Source organism: Sinocyclocheilus anshuiensis, unplaced genomic scaffold (assembly GCF_001515605.1).
Source record: "Sinocyclocheilus anshuiensis isolate Anshui unplaced genomic scaffold, SAMN03320099.WGS_v1.1 scaffold1023, whole genome shotgun sequence".
NCBI lineage: Eukaryota > Metazoa > Chordata > Actinopteri > Cypriniformes > Cyprinidae > Sinocyclocheilus > Sinocyclocheilus anshuiensis.
This window is the reverse complement of record NW_015546084.1, coordinates 686,119-699,384: the sequence shown is the minus strand read 5'-3', so window position 1 is coordinate 699,384 and position 13,266 is coordinate 686,119. Positions and strand designations below refer to the sequence as shown.

The 13,266-nt window shown below is 39.6% G+C and overlaps 1 protein-coding gene across 2 annotated transcripts in view; it reads right to left on the bottom strand.

Moving 5' to 3' along the window:
- The window catches only part of ankhd1 (ankyrin repeat and KH domain containing 1), a 67,445-nt gene that overhangs the window by 15,564 nt on the left and 38,615 nt on the right, over nucleotides 1–13,266 (bottom strand). Inside the window, exons 4-16 of one of the 2 annotated variants that reach the window (XM_016501518.1) lie at nucleotides 11,424–11,580; nucleotides 10,978–11,140; nucleotides 9,471–9,618; nucleotides 9,067–9,300; nucleotides 5,140–5,234; nucleotides 4,808–5,045; nucleotides 4,099–4,290; nucleotides 3,904–4,013; nucleotides 3,324–3,411; nucleotides 2,886–3,013; nucleotides 2,627–2,770; nucleotides 2,356–2,458; nucleotides 593–1,462 (exon numbers count right to left, since the gene is read on the bottom strand). In XM_016501518.1, the coding sequence (XP_016357004.1) occupies nucleotides 593–1,462; nucleotides 2,356–2,458; nucleotides 2,627–2,770; nucleotides 2,886–3,013; nucleotides 3,324–3,411; nucleotides 3,904–4,013; nucleotides 4,099–4,290; nucleotides 4,808–5,045; nucleotides 5,140–5,234; nucleotides 9,067–9,300; nucleotides 9,471–9,618; nucleotides 10,978–11,140; nucleotides 11,424–11,580 (2,670 nt within the window). The remainder of the gene's footprint in view (nucleotides 1–592; nucleotides 1,463–2,355; nucleotides 2,459–2,626; nucleotides 2,771–2,885; nucleotides 3,014–3,323; nucleotides 3,412–3,903; nucleotides 4,014–4,098; nucleotides 4,291–4,807; nucleotides 5,046–5,139; nucleotides 5,235–9,066; nucleotides 9,301–9,470; nucleotides 9,619–10,977; nucleotides 11,141–11,423; nucleotides 11,581–13,266) is intronic. The other variant, XM_016501519.1, reaches the window with a different exon arrangement.

The window sequence follows — 13,266 nt, the reverse complement described above, 5'->3', positions numbered from 1 at the left end:
TGTATAACGCTTCTCATAGCTATAGTATGTGAAAATAAGTGTATCCACTGAGCGGAGGATCTGAATGAGAGAGAGAGAGAGAGAGAGAGAGAGAGAGAGAGAGAGATGCAGAGCAGAGCGTGTGCAAAGTATGAATATATGAATACATTTTTTCGTGCACCCCCAGTTTTGACGGCATGGCAACAACTCTTCCTCTTCTCTAAAGCAGAGCAACATGGCCTCGCCCCCTTCGCTGCACATTACCGGGGGCGGGGTTTATCTGGGTTTGTGACGTCACGAACCCAGGAAGTTACTCGTTGTAGTCTCTATGAGCCATTTTTGTAGGCATTAAACTGCCTTAATTTTAAAAGAATATATCTCCATTTGCATTGAACTTTCAGTGTCGTAACTTTGCAGATATTGTTTATGTTCAAACAGCAACATTACACACTACCGTTAAAAAAGTGAAATCGCAATCAACCACCCCTCTAATGCCAAAGGACTGATCTATTTGCCAATGGTAATGCCATTTCTTGGATTGGAAATTCCATTTCTTATCACTGGTTGACATCCTGAAAGGAAACAAAGACAGCCCCAGTTGCAGTGAGCTCACCCGCCATGATGTCATCAAGCGTATCTGTGAGCGTCTGTGCGGGCGTGGCGACCATGAGTCCGTCGGGTGCCTGTGCGAGAAGCCCTGGCCCCAACCCCGTCAGCTGCTGGCCCAGCAACACCCTCTGCAGGTCTGGGCTGCTGCTTCCTGGGTACTCGGCGTTACTGAAGTCTGTGGACTGCTGCGGGGCGAGAGGCTGGATGGGAACGAAGCTGGTCTGCAGAGGAGGACTCTGGAGGACCTGGTTCTGAGGCGGCGGAGGTGGCGGCGGCGTCTGCGTTGCCTCTCTGTACAGAATGGTGTCCACCTGTGGCAGATTGGCATAGTCGATGTTGTCTTCTTCATCCTCTTCGTCCTCCTCGTCGTCCTCATTGGTTGGGGTGTACCTGTAGTCCTCCTCTTTGCGATTAACCTCACACTCATTGTCAGAGCCCAGCTGTGTGGCCTGTAGGGGCAGGGGGGTGCTGGGCATCTCCACCCCTGCCGCCTGGCCCAGCTCCTCCTTGAGCCCCTTGGTCTCCATGTATTCTTTGGTGAACTGCTGCTGCGTCTTCAGCTGCAACTGCCGCTCCACCTTCTGCAGCTCCTTCAAGATCTTCTTCTTCTTCTGCACCTGCTCCTCGCGACTCTTCTTTAGCTCCTCGATCTTGTCTTTGGTGAGCGGCTCACCCTGGATGAGCTCGAGCGACTGCAGCTGGGCCTTCTCAATGGCACTGATGCGCTGGCCCAGCTCGTTCAACTTGCCCTCCGTCTCCTCGACGATGCATTCCAGAGGCTGGTACGGGTGGAAGGGCGGCAGCAGGTCGGCGTCTAGGCCACCCGAGGCCACAGAGTTGCTCTGAAGAGAGCTCAGCCTCTGCTTGGACGCACCTGAGAGAAAAACCAAACAAATGCTCAAACCAAAGAATCTCACAATTCAAGCATGCTGTGCAACTCATCAGAGTCTATTCATTCTAGTCAACTGAATGTGTTTCTCTGCAGCCCAAGGCGTTTCAATACTCAAAGCCCTCCTTTACACCAGGCATTTCATGTCTGATTGTTTCTGGATGTTTTTAGTCGGACTGCATTTACACCTTCATTCCAATGCATCTCAAGCGTGAGTGCAGAGTCTGTTGTCTTTTTCATATTGTAAGAACAGAATAAACAGAAAAAACAGCAACACAATCGCTGTAATGACTCAAAGTGATGTATATGATTTGCAACCAAAATAAGCATGCACACTACTTACCTATCTGAATGTAAATATCAAAAACGCACTTGCATTTATACCTACATTAAATATTCAAAATCTAAGACCATTTTTAAATGTTTTTATCTTATCACAATGCATTTAGAGTGCATTGGCTTTTAATGTAGCCAGGCATAATTTTGTGATATGATCACAGAAACTGTATGTAGATGTCAGCTGGAGAAGCTTAAGTGAACTCTTCATTTGTGAACTGATAGCATTTATGAGCTGATATTGGATCATCAGTTCCCTGCTATGTTTACACTGTCAGTCCAAATCTTATTTATGTATCCGACTTTAAATCCTATCAGACTGAAATAGATTTCCAGAAATGTTTTGAATAAGATATCAAGCCACATATGAATGTAGCTTGAAACAGATTTGTAAAACCTTTTTTTTTGCCATTCATACTTGCTATATATGATTGGATTCGCTTACAATTACGATTAGATTTGGACTTACAATCTGAACAAGGCTATAGTCATCTTAAGCAACACATCTAGCTGAATAAAGTAACTTTACTAGACAAACTAACCTTTGCTTGTAACGGGTGGGGGCGTGGGGATGGTGGAGGGCACCCTGTCTGGCTCCTGGGGGGGCACCACCATAGCCAGGGCTTGGAATGGGACTCGAGGGGCCTGTATGCCATACAAAATTAACACTACTAAATAAAAGTGCAAACTATTATATAAAACATTCGTGTTACATACACTCCACAAATTGGTATTTTCATATTTCAAAGCATTAAGTAAATGTAAAAGAGGGTAATTTGTAGTGACTGTTAGACGGTGTATGTTTCCGCTCACCTGAGAAGTGTCATGAGAGGGGGGTGTGAGCTGGGACAGGTCTGGGGCAGGGACTGACAGAATGTTGTTTGGGTAGTCTAGCAAGTAGGACACCACATTAGTGTGACCACCTTTAGCAGCTTCAATCAGCATCGTGGAGCCATCCTGTGAGCAGAAGAGGAACTCTCATTAACACAGAGGACCGACCACAGTTTGTGTGACCTCTTAACACCTGTTAGCATCTCGAGAGTGTAATTCTCAGGGAGGCTGGACCCCTCACCTTCAGTCTGTGGGTGGGGTCAGCACCATGGGCCAACAGCAGCTCCACCACAGCCAAGTGGCCCCCCGCACAAGCCAGAGAAACCACTGTGTGATCATTGTTGGCTGTGGCTCTATTCACATTAGCACCTGCAGACATATATGTGAAAATGAATTTCAAAATACAATGCATATAACAAATGGACAGAAGCAGACATAAAAGGTAAATTCATAGTTGATCCGCATCATTTGATGCAAATATAGGAACCATTTATAAATACACATTAAATTGCTTTAAATGTTTGTTTGTTTTTCTACTGAAAAATGTCATCACTGATAAAGGTTCACTATGCTGATAGCAAAGACCCTGGTGACGACATTTTTTGTTGACTATTTTCACTAACATTTATTGTCAATTTTATTGTTTGCTGCAGCCCTAATTTGGGACATTGCAACTTGCCTTTGCTGATGAGAAACTGCACAGTGCACAGGTGTCCCGCTCTGGCTGCTTTCATCAGTGGAGTCCTGCCCCCTTCTGATTCATGTTCCTGAGAAACAAAGACACCAGTAAGCTCCAAAAAGGCTTTACCTGTATAAACTATAAAAAGAAATAAAAATTCAAGGTCCCACTTTATATTATGTGGCCTTAACTACTATGTACTTGCATCAAAAAATAAGTACTTATTGTGTTCATATTGTATTGCAAAACACTTTTGTTGATATTGAGGTGGCATATGGGTAAGGTTAGGGACAGGTTTGGTGGTAAGGGTGGGTTTAAGGTGGAGTTCAAATGTAAGAGATGGGTCAACAAAGTAATTATAAATGTAATTACAGAAATTAATTACAGATTAATTAAATTACAGATTACAGTAATTACATGCATGTATTTTTTAAATATAAGTACAATGTAAAAACATGTACGTACACAATAAATGCATTGTTCCAAATGATTAATTTAAATGTAAGTACATAGTAGTTAAGGCCACTTAATATAAACTGGGACCAAACACGACAACGGTAAAAAAAAGATATCCACAAACCAGGTCAGCCCCTGTTTGCAGCAGCACGTCGGCCACATCTGTGTGTCCGTTCTCACAGGCGTATGTCAGAGCTGTGTCACCCGTGGCTGTTGTGGCGTGGACGTTAGCCCCTGAACAGATAGAGTAGTGTGTGAACATGTTACAGTGTCATAGAAAGGAGAAATTTCAAGAATTACATCTGATGTAATGCCTCACCTGCAGCCAACAAGTATTTGACCAGCTCCAGATGCCCCTCCTGTGCAGCCTCCATGAGCGGGGTGGAGCAACCCAACTCAATGTCCGCCCCAGCTTTGATGAGGAAATCAGCCACCTCTAGGAAGCCTCCGCAACATGCCAGAGTCAATGCAGTCTCCTGCGTCTCCTCTGTCTGAGCGTTAATATTTGCACCTAAAACCAACAGATAAAAAATAATCCTTCAGTTTGTGAACTTAGAAAGGGAATCTATATTTAAGACAGTTTGAAATACAAAGCTTGCTGCGGTCAAAACATCTAATTCATCATCTGTGGTAGAATCACTTTTAAATGGATTCTGGTTTCGCATCACTAACTTAGATCCTGTTTGCATTTTCAGTGGTCCAATCACAAGTGGTCAGTCAAGACACAGTTTACACTTGGTCTTAACATGCATTTTTATTATGCAACTCCTGTGAACACATAATTTGTGTGTTTTGGCTCAGAATACTGTAATTGGTATTGATTTTTTGGTATGGTTTCTCAAAACACTTCACATAATCCCTCAGGTTTTCTTTGGCTGTTTGTGCACATTCGGCCACATGACGCATTTTTGACTACCTCTGGAAGTGGCTGAAATTTGGTTCAAAACTTTTTATACCCTATTTACATATGTAATAAACATTGCCAGGTCTTATGGGTGAAGTCTATAAAACTGAGGTGACCCTAGTACCTTGTGCCAAGAGCAGCGCTACCATCTCTTCATGGCCCTCACGAGCTGCCTCCATCAGTGGAGTGTAGCCCTCATCGTTCACCTCCTCCAGGTTGGCCCCCCTCTCGATCAGAAGCGCTGCCAGCTCCACATGGCCCCCGCAGGCAGCCAGCGTCAGAGGCGACTCAAATGAGTCAGCAGGCATGTTTACCTGCGCCCCGCTATCCAATAGCAGCCGTGCCACCTCCACATGCCCATCCTACACAAAACAAGCACGAGAATAATGTCTCAAAAGACCCGCGCAAACATCAGAGGAAGTGCCTACAGACTGTGTAGATAGGATATAGTGTTACCATGCAGGCCTCCATGAGTGCAGTGTGCATCTCATCTGTCTTGTGCTCCTGGTCGGCTCCTGCTTCTAAGAGAAACCTGACCATGTCCAAGTGCCCTAAAGAACAGACAGGATACAGTTGATTTCCCCCCAAAAGGTTTTAAACGGATTGACTTTATAATATACAGTTGGGCATATATGTTACATTATACATTAAAATATGGTTTCAATGACCATGTTTACATGCACATCATTGTCCAACTAAGGTCTATATTTTGGTTAGGTCTTTATTATGAAAGGACAGTAATAACGTGCTCCACAGCTATTGGAATATTCCAGTATACAAGTTTGGGGTCGGTAAGATTTTTATAAGATTAAGCATAAGTGACTTATGCTCACCGAGGCTGCACTTATCTGATCCAAAACACAGTAAATAAAGTAATATTGTTTTTATTTCCCCCCCCCCCAAATGTAATTTATTCCTGTGATGCAAAGCTGAATTTTCAGCAGCCATTACTTCGGTCTTCAGAGTCAAATAATTCTTCAGAAATCATTCTAATATGATGATTTAGTGCTTAATAAACATTTCTTTTCAATGTTGAAAATAGTTGTGCTGGTTAATATTTTTTTAGGAAACTATATTATATGCAATTTCTTCATGATTCTTTTCAAAAGAACAGCATTTAATTCAATTACAATTCTTTTATAACATTAAAAATTTCTTTACTGTCTCTTTTGATCAATATAATGCATCCTTGCTAAATAAAAGGATTCATTTCTTTAAAAGACAAGATCCTTCAGAAATAATTAGAATATGCTGGTTTGCAGCTCATTTTCTTTACTCACTTCTGAAAACAGCTAAAACAAAGATTTTTTTTTCAGTATACTGTGATTAGCAAGTTCAAAAGAACAGCATTTATATTATAGAACAGTATATATACAGTGGGTACGGAAAGTATTCAGAGAGTTTATATCTTGCAATTAATATGAACTATAAAATATACAAAAATAAAATGATCATGAGATAAAGAGTTGTAATTGGCTTTTTCATTTTTGTTTATTTCCGTGGTAGAAACAAAAACAAAACAAACAAACAGAGTTGTGAGATATAAAGTAATAATTCATAGAAAAATAGTCTTAATTGAATTGTGAGATAAAATGCAGTAAAAAAAGGTCAGAATTTTATTCCATGGCAGAGATTGTGAGATATAAACTACGAACTCTCAAATGCAAGATAGAAGGCAGATTTTTGAAATAAAAAGTCATATGTTTTTGAACCAACAAAAAATAATACAAAAAATATTGTGAGATATAAACTTGCAAATGCAATAAAAAAGTCAAAATTGTGAGATAAAAAGTCGCAATAACCTTTTTTTATTTTTTATTCAGTGGCGGAAATGGGCTTCCATAGATAGTTGTCCCAAAAGTGAAATTTCTGTCATTAATTACTCACCCTCATGTCGTTCCAAACCCGCAAGTTAAAATTAAGATATTTTGATCAAATCTGAGAGCTTTCTGACCCTCCGTAGACAGCAATGCAACTGCAATGTTCCCAGGTCCAGAATCGTTGCAAGGATATTGGTAAAATAGTCCATGTGACATCAGGGGTTCAACCGTAATTTTACGAAGCTACGAGAATACTTTTTGTGCGCAAAGAAAACAATAATAACTTATTCAGCAATTATTCTCCCCGAGTTACCATCTTCCGCCATTTTGGAGAGTATCCCTAATCAGCGTTGTTTACTTCGGTGACCGGGAGGGGACATGTTCGGTTCACTTATTTTTGTCGTGGCCACGACATATTAACTCGTGGGAACGTGATATGTTGAGAGAAAAATATGTCGTTCCCTCAACATAAGTCGTTGTGGCCACGAGAAATGGATGTCGTTCCCTCAACATAGTATCTCGAGGCCACGACATAAGCAGGGGTTAAAGCAAAAAAAAATCCTGAGCCTGAACTTTTTTCTGGGGGTTGCGGGGGCGGACACATACACAGGATTATTTGGCAAACAAAAAAAAAAGAACATTATTTGAAATTTATTTTCCTTGAAACTAACTAGTAACGTATCTGCCATTGCCATTAGCCCTTGACAGGCTCAGACTACAGATTATGGTGGGCTATTTGAAACAGCAATACCAAGAAAGTTTACTCACTACAATATGGTGCAAACACATGCAACATTTAGGATGCTTTTGATATCAAGTTTTGCTTGTTAGCTTTGTCCTTGACAGGGTACAAGATGACCTACAATCTAAAACATTACATTTCTGAAATTGTTTTGTTCGAAAGAAATAACGGTAAATTAAATACTAGGAAATTAATATAAAAGAGGAAATATACAAAGACGGTTTACTACAGAAAACTACAGTTCAGTTTATTTCAACAACGTTTAAATCCATTTAATTTTAATATTTGGCCACATGCAAAGTCAGAAACTTTTATTTTGAAATCGTGATGTACAATAAATCGCATATTTAGAAATATGTTGATGTATTCTCCTGTGTTGGCATAGGTTTAAATGATTTACGTTACAAATCAAGTGAGTTTTCCCAGATGAACGTTAAGCAACCCAAACTCACGGCATATGCAGAGGAAGAGTTTAGCCCCTTTTACACATACAGTCTTTACTGGTAAGTTACCATTAAGAGATCATGTGTGAACAGGACCTTTTCAAAAATACAGGTAAATGCATTCTGGCAATCATATCATTCTTATGGAGATGACGTGATTACTCTGAGCTGTTTACAAAGCTCTGCTGCTTTTTTAATAGCTTTTCTATGTAAATATGACGCTAGATGGAAATCTTTGACCATTTTCAATGTGTTGCGTTCGAGACCCAGGCTTCTTTTCCATTCATCAGCTGCGACTCTGCAATTGGATACTATTATGCGCGTCTCATGTTTATAAGAGCAAAAACTTCTGATTGTATAGTAATGTTAGTTTGGTTGTGAGTGAAAGCTGTGTTCCTCTCATACATTGGTAGGCGAACTCATGAACTCGAACGTGATATCAACAAGTGTTTTTAAATGTAGGATGACTATCTTATTTTCCCGCAGCCAAACGCCACACGCCGGAGATCTGGCACGGTGCCGGAGAACTTTAAGCCCTGCATAAGGATGTCGTTACCTCGACAAAATCTCGTGGCCACGACATATCACGTTCCCACCAGTTAATATGTCGTTCCCACTAATTAATATCTCGTGGCCATGACATATCACATTCCCATGAGTTATTGTGTCATGGCCACGACATGTCCCCTCCCGGTCACCGTAGATGCCGATTATGTTGATTACGTTCTGGGGTACGTACGTTCTCTCTCCAAAATGGCAGAAGAAGGTAACTCGTGGAGAAGGATTGTTGAATAAATTGCTATTTTTGTTTTCTTTGCGCACGGGTTTGGAACGACATAAGGGTGAGTAATTAAATGACAGAATTTTCATTTTTGGGTGAACTAACCCTTTAAACTTCCATGAATTTAAATAATCCTTGCTGAATAAAATAATTTCTTTACAGAAAAAAAAATCTTACTGCCCCCAAACATTCGAACAGTAATGTACATGTAAAAAGCATATTTTAAATAAACTACAATATGCATGTTTTTCATCTATTAAGGTTATTCTCTATTGGAAACACTAGCCATTTATTACAATGCAATTTGGTAAAATTCTCTTCTGTCTGTATTTAATATAGCCATATTCACACTTTCAATGTGCAGATATACATGAATGTTAAATTACAGTTGAAATTCTGTAAAAAGCTTTGTATAAGACCCAAAATTCTAATTAATACAGCCATATGGCTATTATTCATATTCAATACCCAAAAACCAAAAAAGTTTTCTTAATCTGGTTTTGGCAACATTGTACTTGGATAATCAATCAGAATAATACCATATTCTGATTACCATCTTGTGTATGTAAACACACTGTATGATACAATGGGACGCACCTTTATAGCAAGCGAGTGTGAGTGCGCTCTCCTTAAACTCATTGGAGTGTGTGTTGATTCCAGCGCCATACTCCAGGAGCACACGAGAGACCTCCACGTGGCCTGCACTGGCAGCCTCCATTAGCGGAGTGTGACCGTTCTCGTTGTGATCTTCAATGTTAGCACCCTCCTTCAACAACACCTTTACTACATCCAGGAAGCCTCCAGCACACGCATATGTCAAGGCTGTGTTACCTGAAAGAAAGGGGAAGACAATGGATGAACAAGGTGTGTTTGCAAGCACAAGGTTTGTTTGTTTGTTGGCTTGCACAAGGGTGAAAATGTACTTTACTCTTTTTGGTCCATTTAAGTACACCTACTCTTGTTTTCATTTTATTTACTTATTTAAAAAAAAAAAGTTGTACCTGTCGAGGACTGTGCGTTAACGTCGGCTCCGTGCACTAGGAGCAGTTTGACGATGTCGACGTAACCACCGCTTGCAGCAGCCATAAGTGGCGTGATGTCTCCTTTGATCCCTCTGTCCTCCACGTTAGCATGCATGGCCAGCAAGACCTACAACCAGTCAAACTCATATCAACAGATATTTTTTCACAAACAACCACAGTGCATGCTTATACTAAAACTGAAAATTAAAGGTAAAGCATGTAATTTCTTCACCACTAGCAGCACCACAAGCAATTGCAATCAAAAATGGGAGAATTGGTCTGAAAATAAAGATCCTCCAGATACTGATGTTGCATCAAGAAGCTAGATCCTTAAACAAATTAACAAGTGTTTTTTTAATACGTATGACTTTATTTAAACAAAAATTGCTGCACATACATATATACACACACACAAATATTAGAAATAATTATATATATTCATAAATAAAACCTTACATTTGAGGTATCAATATTAAGGATACTGGCCCTGATAATACTAGTCAAGTAAAATTTTTGTATAGCACTTTTAACAATATACACTTTCAAAGCAGCTTTACAGAAAAATGTTAGTTATAACATTTTTCTTTAATAATGTTAATGTTTGTAATATTTTTTATATTTTGCCCTTAGTCAGATTTAGCAGATTAGAGCTAGGAGATAATATAGCATATTTGGCAATGGTACAAGCAATCAAGCAGTTGAGATTTGTTAAATAGTATACTGTTTGCAGATAAAGTTGGATAACTTTATATGTGACCCTGAACCACAAAACCAGTCATAAGGGTCAAAATTTTCATCATCTGAAAGCTGAATAAATAAGTGTTCCATTGATGTATGGTTTGTTAGGAACAATACTTTGGACAATGACAATTTTTGGCCAAGATACAACTATTTGAAAATCAGGAATCTGAGGGTGCAAAAAAAAATCTGAATATTGAGATAATCCCCTTTAAAGCTATCCAAATTAAGTCCTTAGCAACGCATATTACTAATCAAAAATTAAGTTTTGATGTATTTACGGAAGGAAATTACCAAAATATCTTCATGGAACATGATCTTTACTTAATATCCAAATGATTTTTGGCATAAAAGAAAAATCAATCATTTTGACCCGTACAATGTTTTGTTGGCTATTGCTACAAATATACCCATGCTACTTATGACTGGTTTTGTGGCCCAGGGTCACATATAGAGAGCTGTGTGGTAATATAATTTATAATTCACACAGCTGAAAACTGCTATATTGCTACCTGTTTGAATGAGAAACGGCAGATAGGACTAATTTCCAAAATGTTTTTAAAAATGGTCTTTTTCCTAATTCAGTTCAGTGTCACTTCAGGTGCAGAAATTACACACAACATTCACATCTCACTTATTTAATTTTAATTATTTAATTTACTTTTATTTATTATTTATACATGTGAGGAGTTGTTGTTTCCGTCATCAGCTTCAGGATTGGAAGTGTGTTTGACTCTGTACACAGTACCTGTGCGAGCTCATAGTATCCAGCTGAGCAGGCCAGACACAGCAGGCTCTCGCCCTCCTCTGTGTGTTCGTTGACGCTGCGTCCCTCGTCTAGCAGCTTCCGCACTGCATTCACGTCGCCGTCCGAGCAGGCCTCAGCCAGGCTACGGCTAAAAATAACCAGACTACTACAATTACTGTGACTGTGCAGGCGAAGCTAAGCTAACTACTCTAACTGAAGGCTCGTGCAGGAGCAAGAAGTCTTACACAGCTGCTTTTGTCTAATTACAGAGGTTTCAAAATATCAAGTGTGCTTTAAACATTCAGTGATCATTAAAACACATACTTAACAGTGCTTAGCTTTTAGCCTTAACAATGAAGTAATTCTTGCTGGTTGAACATGAATGTTGCATCATGATGTGTGGACACAGGAGGGGAAATCATGTGCGGGTGAGAAAAGATGCCTACTTGTCGGCCTGGCTGGCGTTGAGCGTGTTTTCGGCCCTCATGCGAGTGAGGGCGGCGGCGGCCTCGTCCAGTGCGCAACTCACCGACGACGTCAAGCGGCGTAACACCTCTGGATCTGCAAAGGCTTTGCCATCGGCAGTGGAGAGTTTACCAATGCCTGTAGCATCCAGCCCCACACCAGCACCACACGCCATCCAGCAAGAACAAACGCATCCATGGTTAGTACAGGCTCAACACGCTCACACACAGGAAATACAATGGCTAGTTAGCCATTTCACACCATGCAGTTTTAGTAGTTTTAACTTCAAATTTTAAAGCTCCTACAGAGTTCAAGAATGGCATAACACTGTAAATGCTCAACGAAATGATGTTGATGGTGACCAATGAAAGAAAAAGGGCTGGTTATCAAATGACTACTAATCAAATTGCTACTAGAGGTTAGGGCTGTGTATCACCAGCAAAGTCACGATATGATACGTATCACGGTACAGAGGCCACGATACGATACGTATCACGATACATGACTGCACTGAATCAGGGTGGCCGCGGGTCCTTAAAAAGTCTTAAAATGTCTTAAATAAAGTTTTCCTAAAATAAGGTCTTAAAAAGTCTTAAAATCAGATTCAGTAGGTCTTAAATATTTTTGGTCACATTACCACAAAAATGTCTCCAGTCTAAAGGACCCAGCGAGTGTCCATCAAGAGTACTTTCCCCCCCCGCTGTAGTTAACGCGTCATCAGAGAGAATTGCGGTTACAGAATACAGTCGAACACCAGCTCGCTGACCAGCCGCCGAACTACTTTAAATGGGTTCATACAAGTTTACTGAAAAATGGCTTGAGAATTGTACTTGTCCGACAGGACTAATAGCCTGATTAAAACTTAAGTGACAAAATATAATCACTCATCAAAACGCGCGAATGATTCTTCTGATTTTATTACATTCAGCTTAAACAGCGATTGATAATGGATAGTGTATTTCTATTATCAATGTCGCGCTGTTGAGGCTCATGCTGCCTGTCTCTGTGAGAGACTTTCATTGAGAAATCAAATCAAATGAGCGTACGGCACACATAAAGAAACTCACAGAACAAACATACTGAGGTAAAAAATTCAAAATGTTTAGTTTATTTATAGCATGATATAGTCAAGTAACATACCATGACAAGGGATCTATTTTGCTGAATATTTTCACGATTGCAAATGTTACATTGATTTTAGTTCAACAAACAAGTAGTAAAGTATATGAAGTTACTTACATTTTTAGACACAATTGACTGTTTTGTTCTATTTCACCAACGAAAATAGTTCCAAACAAAGATCAGAACAGAATTATTGCGCAAATTCTCCAAGCCACACCCGGCATTTTTGTTACTGAATGATTCAGAGGTTTGAAGGAATCGGTTGAATGAATAAGTGACTTGCCCCCACCTACTGGCGGTCTCATGCTTAAAAGTATGCATTTTTCCCCAACATTTCTTATTTGTATGTTCAAATTTTTATTTACAACATTAATCCCATAACATTATTTATTGCTGTTGTAATTTTGTAATTATTTAATTTGATTGGTAACAGCCCTGTAGTGTATTAAATTTCTTGATCAATTGTAAGAATTTGACATGAAAGATGACACATACATTTAATAAGGTAAAAAAAAAAATATATTGGCCTTTATAAAGGTAAATGACATCCTGTGGTAAATATTAAAAACATGCAGATTTAAGTATGTAAAAGCTGACAGAAAACTGATGAAAATATTGCTTCAGAATAAATTGTTTACACCACCAAAAATCTCGGTGATGCGACACTTTTGTTTTGTGGGAATATTTTGTATGGGATATTGT